The sequence below is a fragment of the Carassius carassius genome, chromosome 26 (assembly GCF_963082965.1).
Source record: "Carassius carassius chromosome 26, fCarCar2.1, whole genome shotgun sequence".
Taxonomy (NCBI): domain Eukaryota; kingdom Metazoa; phylum Chordata; class Actinopteri; order Cypriniformes; family Cyprinidae; genus Carassius; species Carassius carassius.
The window spans coordinates 8,470,079-8,488,067 of record NC_081780.1 but is presented as its reverse complement, the minus strand read 5'-3'; the positions used below and the strand labels follow the sequence as shown (position 1 = coordinate 8,488,067).

The window sequence follows — 17,989 nt, the reverse complement described above, 5'->3', positions numbered from 1 at the left end:
GGATTTATTTATACCCATATACACATTTATTTAATTGTTTTTACACGCACATTTCACATTATATGCTAAGTACAATTTAATAATATCATGTATAGATATATTTTTTTTTATACAATTTGTTTTTTCTTCTAAATTAAGTCCTTAATCTTCTAAAATTCCAAACTTATTTGAAACAAGCAAGTTCCAATGATATGACAAAATTCCTAATCTGAAAATAGCAATAAAATGAGATGTTTTATAACAGCAATTTTATGCTGAGTTTCCTCATTCTCAATGACATAAATGGCAATTTATTTGTTCATTTATGTGTTCTGGTCTTGCATTGAGATCTTGGCAGAACTTTGAACAGTTTCATTTCATTTCCTTCCTCAGCTGTACAGGGCTCAGGGGTCATGTTCAAAAACGTGGAGGTGACTCTGCACAAAGAAGGCAATACATTCGGTTTTGTCATCAGAGGTGAGTGCCTCTGTAGACTTCTTCACATCCCAGTTCAAATGTCTCTGAGCTCACCTCATCTACACACTTTCATTCACATCTACATCAAACAAAAAATACCATTTTTCTCTGAAGATTTCTTTCATACCCTTGAGCCCGTTGAAAAGAGATGAAGCAGCTTTCAGTCGTGCCACTTAAACTCAATTTCCAAATATTTACCAAGCAGCATTTTAGACTTCATTAAAAGGAGACAATTTTTCAGATCCCTCTAGAATAGGGAGTCTTTTGAAGAGAAAAGGGGGAAAAAGGTTTCCTGTTAATGTCTTGGTTAGCTTTGCTCCTTTTCTCAAATCTGTCTCAAATAGGCATTCTGAGAACTTTATTTTCATCTTTGAGACTCCAATTGTGAATTCAGTGGTATGTAATTTCATAGAGAGCAGAGGCTTAAAAAAATGTATAATCTGGTGCTTTTTTCGAGAATGATATGGAAATTTCAGTGTGGTGAGCAAATGGCCCTTGGTTTGTGCCACTAAGCTAGTATTTGGAACTATCATTACCTCAAGTGTACAGTAGGTTAAACTATATAATGTTGAGTAAATATCCTAGAGTGTAAATGCAAGGTTTCGCTATATGACTACATTTGTTAAATGGGTCAAAACAAGTTATTTTTTTCATGATGTAGGAGGCGCCCATGAAGATAGAAACAAATCTCGCCCGGTTACCATAACAACCATCAGACCCGGCGGTCCGGCTGACAGGTGAGTTGGTCCTAAACTGAACTGGATTTATCAGCACTGACGTAAAAGCTCTTTTCCAAAACATAAAGGGAATCCTTAAAGAAACAGAGAAGATACTACATTGACTCACAATTGAGTTCAATGGACTTTGGTGTTGGCATTTTGTGTTGCTCAGGATACTCTAATAAGCATGAAAATACATATACGGTCGCATTCACAATAATAAAATGAAATGATTTTAATGACACTGTCCTTCTTTAAAGCCTTAAAACCTTCTTTAATGCCTAAGCAGTTTTGTTCATCTTAGATGGTGTGAGCTAGTTTAAGCTGGGTTTATCTGTTGTAAACTGTTCTCCAAGCTGGTTTATCTGGGCGGCCAAGCTTAAACAGCTGAAAAGAGGCCTAAATTCCTAATCCACAAATAGACAATTTTGACCATCTAAGTTGGGTTTAATGTTTTTCAGGATGAACTATAAATTTGTAAGTATATCAGTAATCTTTATTCAGCCTTTATCTTCTCCCAAGATTATAGGATTTCTGTCCCTGAGGATACAGCTTTATAATTTGGCCAAAAAAAGGTATCGGAAGGATTAGCAATAATTAATTTTCTTATTTTATGGATGGGCATTAGGAATGCAGCTTTGATTTGTCTGTAGGCAGTTTACTGGGTTTTGGAAAAGTGATTAAAAATGAGTCACTAGTAGCATTTATGATGCTTGTTTTTTTATTTACAGTATTTATTGTTATTTTTCAATTACTGACTTTGCATTTGCATTTTGCATTAAATGGTGAAATGGTTCAATTTAACCCATGCGTGTTTCTCTCTGTGTTACCTCGTAATGGGGTGGGCTTTTATCTTTACTGGTCTAGCATAGTTGAACTGTAGTCATTTTTGTGAAATGGTAAGAAATTGCTTGATGAAAATGTTTCCCAGTTGGAGTCCCTTTCAGAACAGGAATGGATTGCACTGCAACTTCAGCAGTCGCTTGAGAATAGCAAATGGACCAGCGTGATATTTCACTCGCTCTGGCGTTTGAACTGCTGTTATTACCGTCGTTACACGCCAGCCCGTCTCTCCCTTTCCCCACAACCCTTATCAATATTCACGTTGCACACTGGTAATTTCATTCCTTACTGAGAGAGTATTCCCATTTCTTTTGTTCAATGGCATGGCTCCTGTTTTTCTAGGTAAATATTGTGTTCTGTTCCTCTGCAGTTTAATATTGACTGGCCTCTGACATCTTGCCGTGACAGAGAACGGCCCCCTTGGAAACTTCATTTTGAGTCATAAATCAAGCCTCTAACCAAAACCCGCCTCTTGTGGTGCTCCCTGTTATTCTGGGGTTAAAATGTTTTTTGAAACTGCCCTCACATGAAGCTCCAAAGACTGACATACTGTATTAGCCTTAAATAGAAAGATTCACAGTTTACATGCTGTTGTTTTTAACGCAAATAAATTGTACCACAGTAATTACAGCCACTAATATTTGAATGAAAAAAAGAAAACAAACTTCAATAATCATTCTAATATATTTATTTGGTGCTCAGGAAACATTTCATATTATGAATGTTGAAAATAGTTGTGCTGCTTATAACTGTGATACTTTGAATATTAAGTTCAAAAGAACAGCATTTATTTCTTAATCTTTTATCACTTTAATGCAGTCCTGCTGATTAAAAGTTTTACATTTTTGTATAATAGTATTTAGATACTTCATCGTCTTATCATCTTACTGACCCCAAACTTTAAACCATAAACAATCTGCTCATGGATACCTAATTTGCTTGCTAGTAAACTATCTTTAATAATCAGCTTGGCACTAGATAGATCAGCTAGAATATGCTGGTTTTGTGTGCTGTGTGCATCAGACAGTTCAAGAATGTTGAGTACCAGACGTAATAGAGATGGTCACTTGAGTTTACATGAGTTTATTTTTATATCTGTTGAGCTCCAGTACGGTTCCTGGCTCTAACGGTTTAGAAATTACTGTGGTTTTGGAAAGGTCTCTGGTGTGTTGAACACAGATGTAACCTGCCTGCCATGATAACAAATGGAATGTGTGAAATTGTAAAGCCTGTAACCTTTCCTGCATTTTAAGGCGTTATTGTTACGAGCAAACAAGCAGAGGACACACAAAACAAATGCTATTGTGTCTCTGGGTGCCTCTTTTGTGTACCACATATTTCTTCTGTGATTCAGATAGGCCATTTCAGTCTGTACTGTATTTTGTTTTCTCTCTCAGGGAAGGTACCATCAAACCCGGCGACAGGCTGCTCAGTATTGACGGAATTCGTCTGCATGGAGCGTCTCACGCAGAGGCCATGAGCATCCTCAAACAATGTGGCCAGGAAGCCACTCTTCTCATAGAGTACGATGTGTCAGTCATGGGTAAGGACACACCCACTTCAACTAATCCCGCCCCAGATAATACACCTTTATTTTGATCTAAAAAGACTTCTAATTAAATACATGAGAAACATACAGATGGAATTTATCATAAAGGAGATAGCAATATTATTTATTCAAAGTTCTGTTGTGAAACTCTAGATGGTGCATTCCGAACTCAACACATAATGACATCATTATTCACATGGCGCAGCTGATTGGTTCTTTTTGTATCAGTTGCCAATAAGCTTGCTGCTCAACATTTAAGTACTCGGCTAGTGCTTGCAGAATCCCTCCACCTTCCCCAGCTCCACCTGGACAGATCTGCTACTGGGTAATTTGATGCGTCATATATATGGGGGCTATTTAAATATGTTATACGTGCAGCAGCAGTATGTCTTACATGCTCACAACTGCAATTTTTATTTTCAGTTTTTATTGTAATGTAAATTTTGCAAACTCTGATTTTAATTTACAATTATGTTACTGTTCGTTTCCTTCAAGAACTTTTAATAGTTTAATACTTGATCAAGAAGGTGCCCTTCGTGGTTTGTTGAAGACCAGCTGTTCTGTTGTGTTCTGGAACATGTGTTGAGGCCTAATGGTTCCAGCTGGAAGACCATTACAGTAATTGTAAACACATATCCAAGGAAAATGGCAATTACAGAATGTAGCATTTTAGCAATTTTAAAAAAGATCACACAAGTATTTTATTTTATCCAGCTCTTGAATGTCGATATGTTTTTGTAGCATCTGTATATGTCAGCGAAAACATGCTGTGGATAATGACAGAGTGTCAACGAGCTGAATGAGGTGCACAGAAACTAGAAAGAGGTTGACAGCTAGTGAGCTGAACTGAAATAAAAAGGAAATTCTCCTTATATTTGAAGTGGCCCATAGCTGTAACTCATCTTTTCGATGTATTTGTTGGGCTCTGACCCGGAAGTGATAGATTCTCATTCTGCTGTGCCCAGTGGAAAGGCACATCCTGCTTCACTGCACTGAAATGGCCTTCTATTTGAACAGCACTGTCTGAACAGCATATAATGCTATCTACTCCACAGTGCCTGTTCAACTGTGTTTTTGGTCAGTGCCCTATCCTTCTCAGCTAAAGTCTTGCTGTGTAACTTCGATTATTCTATCCTGGATTTCTGTCTGAAATAATGCACTTTCTCCCCACCTAAAATAATTGATACCCTCTCTCCTCACCTCACACTCTTTCTTTCTGTTTTATCAACTCTCCTGCTCGGTGCAGTATGTTCATTGGTACAGAAGACTGAAAAGTTTGACTCATTGTTGAGAATCAGCTCTTTTGAACAGTTTATTTCAGTAAAATGATTCTGCATACGCCATCGTGTACTGATACATTATCATTATTTTAATAACTGATGAATAAAGTCACTGATTCGTAAACTGCTCAGAATAATTCAGACCAATTTATGAGTTGTTCAGTAAACCGGTTCTGATGATGATTTACTAAAATAATGATTTATTTATGATTTCACTCATTTACGGTAGTTACATCAGAATCATTTCAGTGAAAAAAAAATCAATTGATTAAACCACTTTATGTTGGTCTATGTGGCAAATACACATGATCAACCTAAATCCATTGATAAATCAAAGAAAAAAAATCTTTCACCCCCATGTGAAGTTCGCAGTTGCATCGATTCCTTTTGAAATTACACAAATCACTCAACAGTGGTAAATTTGATTGCTCTCTTTCTGTCAAATATATAATCTATGATTGCTTTCAGTATACATCCAATAAAATATTCATATATGCACAATTATAGTCGGAAAGAGGCCAGCTTTATTTATGAGTCCATGACAGACATCACAGACTTTGGCTCTTAGCGATCGGCTGCTGGCCAGCATTTTTCGTATCTCATTTGAATTATATTGAGCATTATCTCAACTATTTGATACCACTTGCTCTGCTCTACAATCTTCCCTCGAGAAGGAACTAAAAATGGCTGCTCAGCTCTGCACCAGTGGACACATACAGTAACGAGGTTTGATTAAAACTAAACGCTAGAGACCAAGAATGCATTGTGCATTCATCACAATTTACAACTACCCTTCCTCCCATTAGCACACACTCCTCCAGCCCGTCATGGCAACACCAACACTCCTCATGAGCTCCTCGATCAAGCCCTCATCAGTGCGATGCGTTTAACGGTGCCACGTTAATCACCAAGCCTCTGTCACCCGGATGGCACCCATGTGATCGAACAATTTCCCTACCCCTGGTTTTATTAATGGATATTCCGTTCCTGTTTAGCTGGTGTCAGATGGGTCTGCAAGGCTTGGCAGGAAGGTGAAGGTTGAAACCAGAGGCTGGAAAAAAGGGGTTTAATCATAATCAACTGTAATGGCGGCTCAGTGAGATCACTTGGATCCCATTTAGCATGTTTAGCTATCTCACACAAGAGATGTGCAAGTTGGTCATTTTGTCTAAAAGTCAGTTTCCTGTTCAGTGGTTCTGTTGGTGCCTTTCCACAAATTAAACCCTAAAAAAGGTATTAAATCAGAGCAGTCTCAAATTGGTAAAGAAATTTCATTTAATGCTGCATGGACTGCAATGTACTTATTTTCATATTTTATTGTTTGAGAGCATTCAAGCCTTATTTTTCCATAAAATACATTTAAAAAGTAATGTAGATCAGTTGGAGGTTGTATTTTTAAACTTTGAAGCATAGACATTTACATTTAGATATTCTATTAGCATATTTTGTTCCAATCAGTTTATTTCTTACATTTTCTTTACTTGGTCCTAAAAAGTTTAAATTTAGCTTCTTAAACCCGGCAGAATTCCTATGTTCAGTTTATAATTTTCCAGTCAAAATTCCACCATACTGTTAGTTAATTTTGGTAAATTTGCATGTAGTTAATGGACACTTAATTATTGTTGAATGCTTGAAAACAATCACAGTTCTTTGTTTCTTGGGTACTTGTTCGTATCTTGAGCTTTCACACTGATGGTTAACATTGTAAACACATCTCCACATGCTTGAGACTTTTTGAGTCCCACTTTACAGACCAAAACAGCATATTTTAAACTAGCGCAGGAGTTTCCCCAGTGCGTTGGTATTTTGCGGTGGCAGCAAGTATGTTTACTGCGAACGCGGGTAGGAAGTTGACACCCCTGACAGCTGACAGCTGTACACCCGCTCTTGATAAAGAACGGCTGCTCCTTCTGTCCGCTCCACACACAACAGCAGGAGCTATTTCTCTTTGTAATGAGCGTCGGGTGAAATCAGCGCATGTTGGGAATGGGCTGGAAGAGCGGACGTGTGACACGTGTTTACATGTGGTGTTTCCTCCGTGCTCTGAAGACGTATGGTGTAATCGGGTCTTTTAGTGTTGTCCATTACTAACCTGAGATGTTAAATTACCTCCATTACACTTTTACAGGTCTAACCGCAGCCGCTAACCCTGATTCACAGTAATGAGTTGTGTGTACACGTGTGTGTGGGTGCATAACAGCCATCCGTAATGTTTTTTTTCTTCCAGGTGTTCGGGCACTTAAGCCACACTTACAAATGTATGTAATTTCATACATTGCATTAGAAGCAAAATATCAAATTAGGTTGTTAGCATAGTGGTGTAAATTTGATTCTTAGTGGATGTATGAAGGCAATCAGTTCAAGTTTACACAGGTGCCATAGCAGACAAACCACAGGTGTATTCACACTCACCTAAATTTGCCATTAAAATAAAAGCTATTCAAGAATAGTCATATGAGAGTAAAATTGTGAAATAGAAATGTATTCAGGGCAAAAATCACAATACTTATAATGCTGTGTTATATTATTTTAAGAAAAATAATGCTCTATGATATTCTGAGACACGATGCTACTTTAGTCTCATAATATAATATAATATAATACTGTGTAATAGTATTGTGAGAAATAATGCTATCTAAAAATAATTTGAGGAAAAAACAATACTTTAACAATACAACAATTTTATTCTAGGAAATTTTGATTTTTTTCTTGAAATGTTACTATTTTAATCTTATGACGTTACAATTTTATTCTTGTTTTATCATAATTTTTAAACAACATTACATTTACTTATTTTCTTGAAAACATGTATTCATTCTGTGTATTTAAAATAACTTTGGTTTGATATTTTCTTACCTAATCCAGTGATTTGAGTTTAATTATGCATTCTATAGCTAAATTTTATACAGTCTTACAAAATAAAGGTCATTTATTGACATCAATGGTTCCACAAAGAGTCTTTACCATCCATGGAACCTTTTTATTCCACAAAAGGTTCTTCACAGTGGAAAAAGGTTCTTGAGATTATTAAAATGTTCTTCACACTAAGAAAAAATGATTATTTTAAGAACTGTTCACTGAAAGGTTATTTGGGGCACCAAAACTGGTTCTTTTATGGCATTTCTGGGAAAACCCATTTTGGAACCTTTATTTTTAAGATTGTTTGTGTTAAAATAGTCTTCATCTTTATGCCAACTAAGCATACAACGCTTGGGATTGGTTTACATAAATATATCATGAACAGTTTTAAGACCACAGTTTCAGTTTCGTTGTGCAACCAATTTCTGGAGTGTACACCTAACCCAAGCTTTCTGATTTGCATTAATATACCAAAAAGGCAAGCTCTGCCACAGATTATGAGCCACTTTGTACCCCTATAATCTCCATTTTCTGAATATAATCACTGTTTTTTCCCCCCTACTTTATAGATTCTGTAGCCACAGCTTCAGGCCCGCTGCTGGTGGAGGTGGCCAAGTCCATGGGTTCCAGTTTAGGTCTGGCTCTCTCTACCTCCATGTACTGCAATAAGCAGGTCATCATCATCGACAAGGTCAAACCAGCCAGCATCGCTGATAGGTAGTTACAGCCGCAATCATTTCCCACATGCATAGGAAGGCAACCATTTCGGTTCCTAATGAAAGAAGCATCATTGCTCATCATGTTTCCATTGTTCTGTGAGCCAGATCAATGCAATCGAGAGGAGAGAAATGTGCACTGCAGGAACCTGATGCCTGCCTTTTGAAATTTTCAAAGTTTGAAATGCATAAAGCTTAGCAACTAATTATAGAAATTCAATAACTCATCTAGCCTTGACACCAGTAGAAAGGCCCGGAACAGTAATAAGGGTGGAGGAGTGCTGAGCAAGTGCAAACCTTTCCATCAGAACAGATTAGTACTTTGAAGATGATTCACAAATTTGCTCTTGGGAGAAACATTGGGTGGGAATTATAAATACACCTTAAACCCCTTTTCTATCAACAGGGTGCCAGTTTAAATGCTCAATTTGGAACCATTATATGTGTTTCTGCTGAAAAACAAAAAAAGCAATGATTTTATATATATATATGATTTTATATATTATATATATATATATATATATATATATATATCCCTAATTTAAAGTTAATTACTTTGTTACTTTGTGTGTGTGTGTGTGTGTGTGTGACATACATACATACATTGAGCTACTGAAAACCATGATATTAGATAATTGTAGTAGATAATTGAGAAGAACTGCAACTCAGCAGATGTTTAGAGCTGAAAGAATACAAAAGTGATCTCATTGCTTTTGCAGGTGTGGTGCACTGCATGCAGGTGATCACATCCTCTCAGTGGATGGCACAAGTATGGAGTATTGCACACTGGCCGAAGCCACCCAGCTGCTAGCTAGCGCTTCTGAACATGTCAAAATGGAAATTCTGCCCCACCACCAGACAAGACTGGCCCTCAAGGGCCCTGAACATGGTAAGAAATCAATGCATACTCACTCTGTACTAAAATTTACATCAAAAATGCAACAACTGCATTGAGTTTAATGGGGATGGTGTATTTTAAGCATATAGGAGAGGCAATTCACTGTATTCTTGCTTGATTTCAAACTGATTTGGCTCTTTTAACACCCTTAAAACACTCCATTAGGGCTTTCTCTAGAGCGTAAAACCACTAAAGTGATGCAGATTGGAAAACGAAGTGGATAAGTGCATATTTATTTAGAGAAGTACAGTTTTACTTACTCAGCATTTTATTTTCGGTCACATTTATTAATGAGAGCTGTTTTCTGAAATGTTGTATGTAGTGCATCTTAGATCCCCGTACCTCTTTAAACCTCAATGCTCTGATGAGAGAGCAGAGACATCTCCTTAACGAGTTAATCAATTTATTGAATGTGATGGAATATGCATAATTGATGCCTACCATAATTCCTGCATGTCTTTGATATCAAACCTGTAGTTCCTAGATACAGTAAGTTGTCTGAATGCAGCGTTTGACATCTCAGTCCAAGGCCAGCTGTGGCGGTTATCGTAATGATATTTAAGCATCTTTCCTGCAGAGATATCTGTAATGCAGACAGGGTTGTGAGAGGATAGTGCATCTTGCCTTGTGTCTCAGGTTGTCAGGGGTTATGTGGTGTTCAAACGCTCATTCTTATCACCTGACAGGTTTTTATTAGGCTCTGCAATACCAAACGCTATGATAACAAGAATTGAAGTCAAAAGTTTCGAGCAAAGATGCTTCTCACAGAGAATACTTTCTTGCAACATTCAGTGTCTGCCCTGTCATGTCTTATCAGGACCAGGAAGCTAACATTTAAATGCAGGGACAAAGACAAGATTTATAGCATAAAGACATGGACGGCCACACTAGAGCACAGCCAGGCAAGAGAGACCAGAGTCATATTCAAACACCAGTCTATATATATATATATATATATATATATATTTCAACCCAATTCAATGTATTGTGTCAATTTATTTTTACTTATGTGGCAAGTATGCATGTAATAAGCAGGATAATGTTAATCCAGCCAATTGTTCTCACAGATTAAACCTGGAAAGGGTGATCAGGACCCCAAAACAAATGCATCCTGCATCACCCTGAAGAGGTGTATTCTGTGATTAAAAACCAGTGGGGATGAACATTATCATTCTTATTACACGCCTACTTGCCACATAAGTAGACTTTTAGACCCAAAATATCGATTTGAGTTGAAATATTTAAACACAAAGCTCCTGCGAAGCAAAACTATTGTGAGGCATAATTTAGTCGTACTGGATCTGTAATTACACTTTTCGCTTTTCAGCACATAAATAAAGATGAGGACATGCATTGTTATTCTTAACTGTTATCTTACAAAACTATTGTTCTAGCAACAATACAAACAATTTTCTTCAATTAGCCACAAGACAAACACTTTTAAAAATAATACTTAATACATTTAACTCTGTGATGGTGTATTTTGAGCAGTAGGATTATATAAAATATATTATATAAAATGTTTAAGCAAAGTTGAAGTTACAAAATTAACATTCAGCGAGCAGTACTTTTTACTTTCAATACTTAAGTACCTAAAAAAATCAAATACTTCAACTACTTAAGACTTCTATTAGAGTAATATATTATTATGGTGTGCGCACATAAAAAGCAAAGCGAATATTAACATTGTGTTACTCGCTCTAGATTACTCACAGGATGTTTTTTGTGTCACTCACACAAATAAAAAATAATAATGCTCACCTACATTTTCTAACTAGTTCACACCAACTTCGTATGTACTTTACTCACGCAAATAATTACATTCACTTTTAATGTGCACACAAAAGTATCTGTACTTTAACTCAAGTACCTGATTTATGTACAGTACCTCGTCCACCTCTGGTACCCACATAGAAATACCAAAGCATCCACCCAAAACCATGACAATTGTATAGTGACATGCTAAAACCACTTCAGCATCTGCATAGCAACACCCTGGCAACCAGCCCACAACACAAACCACAAATTACATTAGTTAGCTGATTTCTCTGTGTTTGCTGCTGGTCTGCTTGGCAAAAAAGAGGTCAAAACACATCATATATGTAAGGCCCAGATGTTCTGCTAATGCCCTTCACAGAGTAAAAAAAAAAAAAAAAAATCCTATTGACGGATTTAATTATTTTGCAGAATGTCCACAAGGTCAGTGGCTGTTCGACCTTTATGCTATGGACTTAACAAGAACATGGAATAAAGCCTGAGCACATAAATAAAAAAGAACCCGCACAGCATACTAATGCGTCCTGTAGCTCACTGTTAGGGGTTTTCAGAGGCCCCGCATTAGAAAACAATGAAGTGACCTACGGGTCAGCTAGTGGGAGGCGTCTTGATTGGCTCTTAAGGGAAGGAAATTGAGTTTAGAGCACCATCCAAACACATTAAGAGGACAGAGCACACTCCTGATTCCTGTGAAGAGCCTCAAACATCTACTGGCATGTCAGGCTTCTGGCATTACTATGCAGAGGCATGTCCACAATGCAGTTCACACACACGCAGACGTGTAGTCTATTTCCTCAGCTCAAGCAGATTTAGGTCAGTGAAGCGTTCAACACTAACACACGTCTAAATGTCAGCCGCTATGAAACTACAGACAGCTGGCTAATGCCGGAAACGTCGCAGCACCAGACAGCTGGCTGACACCTCAACACACGTATGAAGCACATAGACGCATTCTACCTTGTCACCGCATACTCATGCATTCACAACATCGGTTTGGTGGGTTTCCATGGGCAGCAGTGTGTGTGTCACAGAAAACATCTGAATCTACTGATGAGAAAACAAATAGTATCCCTTCAGGCCAATCCCTGCTTGTTTCTGTTGCAAACACTGAACACAATCTGTTCGCTGGACTACCATGTGCATGTAGTTTGTTGTAGCATATTTTGCAAGTGCACACTACAGAGTGTATATTATACATACTATAGACTATACATGTATGATGTGGTTGATAATTTGTACAAAATAACATTGGAAAAGTTTACAATACATGACTAAAATCTACATATAGTACTACCCTGATTGTTTTTATGATTTTAAAAAGTCTCAAAATCGAAACAGTAATATTTTGAAATATTATTGCAATTAAAATAACAGTTGTAATATATTTACAGATAATTAATTCCTGTGATGACTGGTTGTGTGTGTGTGTAATTGTTATTTTGATTATTTGATCAATTGATTATATGTTTGTAAATATTTTAATAGTTGACAGCCCTGGTATAGTTACATATTCAAATATATTATAAATGAAGTGCATCAGAACTTAAGTTGAAATTGATTTGAGAAGATTTTGAGATTAATCATGATTATTTCCATTTCTTGATGCACTTGGTATAGAGATTCTACATTAATGCCTGCAAACACAGCCATCATATTTTCATTTGCCCCTCTTCTCTTTATGATTCATGAATAATCTCTCTCTTTATTTCCCACACACACATAATTGTAGAAGTAATGGCTCTCATCTGTTCAGGCCTGATTACCTACGGTCTCAATGGATTCTTCACTGTCTTTCAACCCTGTGCTGCTGTTTGATGCTATCGTGATGATGGATCCCTGGTCTCCTGACTCACACAAAAACACACACCTCCTTCACCTCTCACCGACTCTCTTTCCTGTCTAATCGCCTCTGCCCTCTAGTTTTCCTCTCTTCTCTCTCAGATTGCTTTTGTAATCTCTCTCTCCAGCCTGTGTGCTTGTGTGTTTAAAAGCACAGTAAACATACTGCTAAAATTAACTGTGTAACAGAAAGGAGCCAAAATAGAAAATGATCAATGCCGGTGTCCGACGCTTTGAGGGGGGCACTAGCTGTTGGTTATTTAAGACCTGTTTTTTGATTCTTTGTGCATGCTACTGAAGATATTGTCAGTCTGCTTGTCCAATATGAAAGTCCGAAAGTCTTGCAGGTCCATTTTTGGTGAGGTTTACATTTATTTGGACACTGGTTGCTTCAACCTAGAACATTCCTAAAACATTCCTAATAAAATTCCATTTTATTTTATTTTATTTTATGTATTTGTGGACCCATTAATTTTTTTAATGGTAAAAACATTTTTCATTTGTGTTATACAGAAAAAGTCATACAGGTTTACACGGAGCCCCGCAAATGGCATGCAGGAAAAAAATAGTAGGCTAAATCGTGTGTATGATTTACTAATTCGTTCCCTCGATTTGCTAAATCATGCACACGATTTATAAATCAAGAGAACGAATTAGTAAATTGTGTGCGTGATTTAGCAAATCGAGGGAATTAAATCGTAATCGTGTACACATTTTAGTACATTTAGTACATTTTATTTATTTTTTCTTGCATGGCATGTGCAGGGCTCCGTAAGTTTAGACCAACAAACATTTTTTTATATTTTAATGAACTTTTTCCCTATTATTATTATTATTATTATTATTATTAATAATATTAATAACTTCTGCTTGTCTTTTGTCCATATCTGTGCTTATGGTAAAATCTATATTATTTATGACATTGCCTGTTTCAACCTAGAAAATATCTTAAAGGTCTAATTTGGCCAATTAAAAAAAAACTTTTCCTTCAATTCATACAGGTTTGGAACAACATAACCTTTCACATTTTAGTTAACTATCCCTGCAACAAATATTTGGTATGTTTTGTTTTACTTGTGCTTGTTTTTGTCCAATTTTATACTTTATGAAGAAAGGCAAATCACAAAGCAGACAAAATAACCTTTCGTTAAAATAACGGTGTTGAACTAGGGTCATTTTTAACCATAATAGTTTTGCTCCGTGGTTAATTGCAGTTTGAAAAGCCTTAAAAATGTCTCTCCTTGTATGTTTTATCTGTTGTACACTGGCATTTGTGTGGTGTTGTATGTTTCTTCCTGCTCACGTCCTCCCTCTCTCTCTCTCCTCTCCGTGTGGTCAGTCAAGGTGCAGAGGAGTAACCGGCCATTGCCCTGGGAATCTGGAACCAACAACAACAGCAACTTCCTTCCCTATCAACACTATAACACCTACCACCCCGACCAGTCCCGCAGCCAGACCAAGCAAAAAACCTCTTCAAACAACCCCCGTAATGTTCCTTCCCTTCTCCTTCATCCTCATCCTCTTGTTTCACTCCTGGTTTCTCATTTAATATCACTGATAAACCGATTTATTCCATTATTTTATGGGTGTTGGCTTTATCATTGTTTAATAAAAACTCATAGTCTCGTATATTTTCACTGAGATTTGGATATTTAATGCCACATGAGCAAAAAAAAAAAACGGCCAGATTCAGTAACTACTGATGAAGATGAAAGATGTAAAGTTATCTTATACTCAGCTTAAGTAATAAAATAAAGAAAAAATACAGGATGTACTTAGTGTAGTCATTATTTTAAAATAATGTCTTTCATCTTCTTCATTGTTTTTTCTTTATTTTATTTTATTTTTTACATTTATTATTATTTATTTTATTTTCCAAAGCAACTTCAACCAAAGTAACACACACAAATGTTTTTTTAATCACTTTAAGTCATACATTTTTGGGGAATCGAACCCACAACCTTGCGTCCACCGGAATGTGATATGCAATACAGGACTGCATTCGTTCGATTGTCTCCTTTGTGCTTTATTTGATAAGTCTGTTTTTGTCTTTTTTAAGTGTGTTTTATTTGATCTCTTTGGAAACAGAGCAGAACTAATTTGTTCCCTGGCTGTTTCCTTGTCTCTAAACTATGCTGGGGCTAAAGTCTGTTTTTCTCTCTCTGCTGCTCTCTTCCTTCGTATTACATCTGGCCTTTATTCTCCATCTGTGGGTGGAGCTGAGCTCTATTCTACCAGAGGCGAGAGCACATTACGGAAAAGCTCAGAGTCGCTGTATGAAGCCAGACAAGCGCTGAGCCATTCATGGAGACTTGTGTGGTTTTTGTTGTTCAGAAGATACACAGTGACAGAAGACAATTTTGTGATGCCATACTTTTGGGGATATGCAACATAATCCTTGTTAAGGAAGTGATTTTGCACTATTGAGATTCTTGCAATGTGACCGGACCGTTTTATCCCTGTGCGGTCATGGGTGGACTTCAAAGTCTCAAGTACATTCTGGGACATGTAGTCAATGCTAATTGATATCCCAAGGTCTTAGTTTCCCTGTCTAATTGGCTGATAAGATGGGAAGATTGTCACTTGCCACAAAAGCACTTCTCATTTATGTCTTAGGTCATGCTTTTCCATCAGGGCTTTTTCGATCTCTTTTGTTGGCGCTCTGAGCATTTCAAGGGCATTGTGAGACTGTTAGAGATGACCTGTGCTTGTTCGTTTACACTGACAATGGTTTGTAGCATTAAAGAAACTGGAAGTTGTTCATTTTCAGTGAAAGCTGGCGATTAGAGGAAACATAACAGACTGTTTGTGAAAGCGACAAAGTTTACCTTTATGTAAGTGAGCAGTGGCAGAACTTCTTTATTAAAATATAATAGCCATATTATTTTATTTATAAAGACCCATTTATACTTTTTGATAAAGTCATATTATAATCTCATTCTATTAAGACAACATGCTGTTTTTTACAAAATTTTAGAGTAATAGTACTGTAAGTGTATAAACTTAAATAATTTTTTTTTTATTTTTCTGTTTTAAAATATTTGTTAGATTTTTTTACATTATTTTGCATTATTTACATTTAAATATTTTTAGTAATTATTATACTTTGTATCTATTTATTAAATAAATAACTTACGACTAGGGCTGCCTAGTGTTTGTTTGCTGTTTTTTATATGAATGTATATTTTCAATGGATATTAAAAAAAAAAAATTGTAAAAATTTGTAAAAAAAAAAATATTAAACGTATAATAAATCTAATAAAATGATATATGTATATATATGTAATTTGTCCATTTTCTACTCACACTTCTTCCTCCTTTCAGAATAATCCAATCAAGATTCATATTAAATATTGTTCTTGCTCTTACAAAGCCTTTCAATGGGAGTAAGCAAATGTTTATTGTCGCTCATCTGTAATAAAACTTCCCTCACACGGCTCTGGAGGGTGAATAAACCCCCCCCTTTAACGAATCCATGCGTTTTTAAATAAATACCCAGATTTCAAAAGTAATAAAAGTTTTTCTCACTTCTGCTAACTGTGGGACATGGAAAACGTGCAGTCGGAAGACAAAAGATGTGTGTGTCGTGTGTGCGTGCCCTGGGAAGTATAGGAGCAAAGGACACAAAGTTTCCTTACTTTAGCAAAGGAAAACCAGTCTCCTCCTGGCTTATTTCAAAATCCTCTGATGTTTTTCCTTACAAATCCTTGTTTTGTGCTTCTACTTCACGACCAGCATTTTTTGTTCTCTCACCACACTCATCACTAACCATGCATCACTGACATACTACGACATCCGCCTGCTCATCTTCCGAATCCCCACAGTCAGCAGAAGTTAGAAAAAAAGTTTTGTTGCGTTTGAAATCTGGATATTTATCTTAGAAAAACGTGTGGATTCACTACAGGGGGCCTTTAATCACCCCCCGGAGCCGTGTGAGGGACATCTTGTTACAGATGCGCGCACTTTATTTCACATCTTCTGAACTGTTGACAACAAACACCTGCTCACCCCCATTGAAAGGCTTGGAAGAGCAAGAACAATTTTTCATACAACTCCGATTGGATTATTCTGAAAGAAGAAAGTCACAGACACCTACGATGCTTCGAGGGTGAGTAGAAGATGGACGAATTTTCATTCTCAGGTGAACTAACCCTTTAAATCATGATTAATCGCAACTTAATCACACCTCTTTATCTGTTCTAAATGTATTTAAAATTATTACTTTTTAAGTTTTGAATACTATAATCAACAAGGGTATGGACAAATATGGATGCTTTATGCAAATGCATGATTATTATTAGTGAAAGTGAAAGTGAAAGTGAAGTGACATTCAGCCAAGTATGGTGACCCATACTCAGAATTTGTGCTCTGCATTTAACCCATCCGAAATGCACACACACAGAGCAGTGAACACACACACACACTGTGAGCACACACCCGGAGCAGTGGGCAGCCATTTATGCTGCGGCGCCCGGGGAGCAGTTGGGGGTTCAATTCCTTGCTTAAGGGCACCTAAGTCGTGGTATTGAAGAGTGAAACCATAGTCAATATAGAGAATCTTTCAAAAGTCATAGATGTTTTTTTTTTTTAAGAACTTATTTAATGTCTATTAGACACATGGAAAAAAGAACATAGACATACAGTACCAGGTTCCCATTACTACCATGAGCAATTTACTTACACAAGCTTGTTGTTTACATTATTTGCAGGATAGGGCAGCTCACTTCTTCTGAACATGCAAAATGTACATTTATTATTTAATTAGTTTGCCTCTCTGTGCCCAGATACTGTATTTTGATGCAGCTAAATTCTCAATAAAAATATTTTCATTTATATATTTTACCTCTTTCTGTTGTCAGACAACGGAATGAATATGAAATAGTGACTGAAACGCGATCCATTAAGACTACATAGCTCTTCCTTCCAAAATGTTTATCTGCACAAAAATCCTGCATTATAACCGTCGTCTGATGAAATCAAATAATAATCACACATAAGATAAAGACAATAGCTTTGCTGTGATTTCAGTTATACTTGCATGTAGAATTAGAGAA

The 17,989-nt window shown here is 36.6% G+C and overlaps 1 protein-coding gene across 12 annotated transcripts in view; it reads left to right on the top strand.

Moving 5' to 3' along the window:
• Positions 1-17,989, top strand: part of LOC132105699 (glutamate receptor-interacting protein 1-like) — a 265,793-nt gene that overhangs the window by 199,560 nt on the left and 48,244 nt on the right. For 9 of the 12 annotated variants that reach the window (XM_059511015.1, XM_059511011.1, XM_059511007.1 and 6 more), the window contains 6 exons: positions 373-456; positions 1,118-1,193; positions 3,416-3,561; positions 8,276-8,423; positions 9,142-9,311; positions 14,275-14,421. In XM_059511015.1, the coding sequence (XP_059366998.1) occupies positions 373-456; positions 1,118-1,193; positions 3,416-3,561; positions 8,276-8,423; positions 9,142-9,311; positions 14,275-14,421 (771 nt within the window). The remainder of the gene's footprint in view (positions 1-372; positions 457-1,117; positions 1,194-3,415; positions 3,562-8,275; positions 8,424-9,141; positions 9,312-14,274; positions 14,422-17,989) is intronic. The other 3 variants (XM_059511014.1, XM_059511016.1, XM_059511019.1) reach the window with 1 other exon arrangement.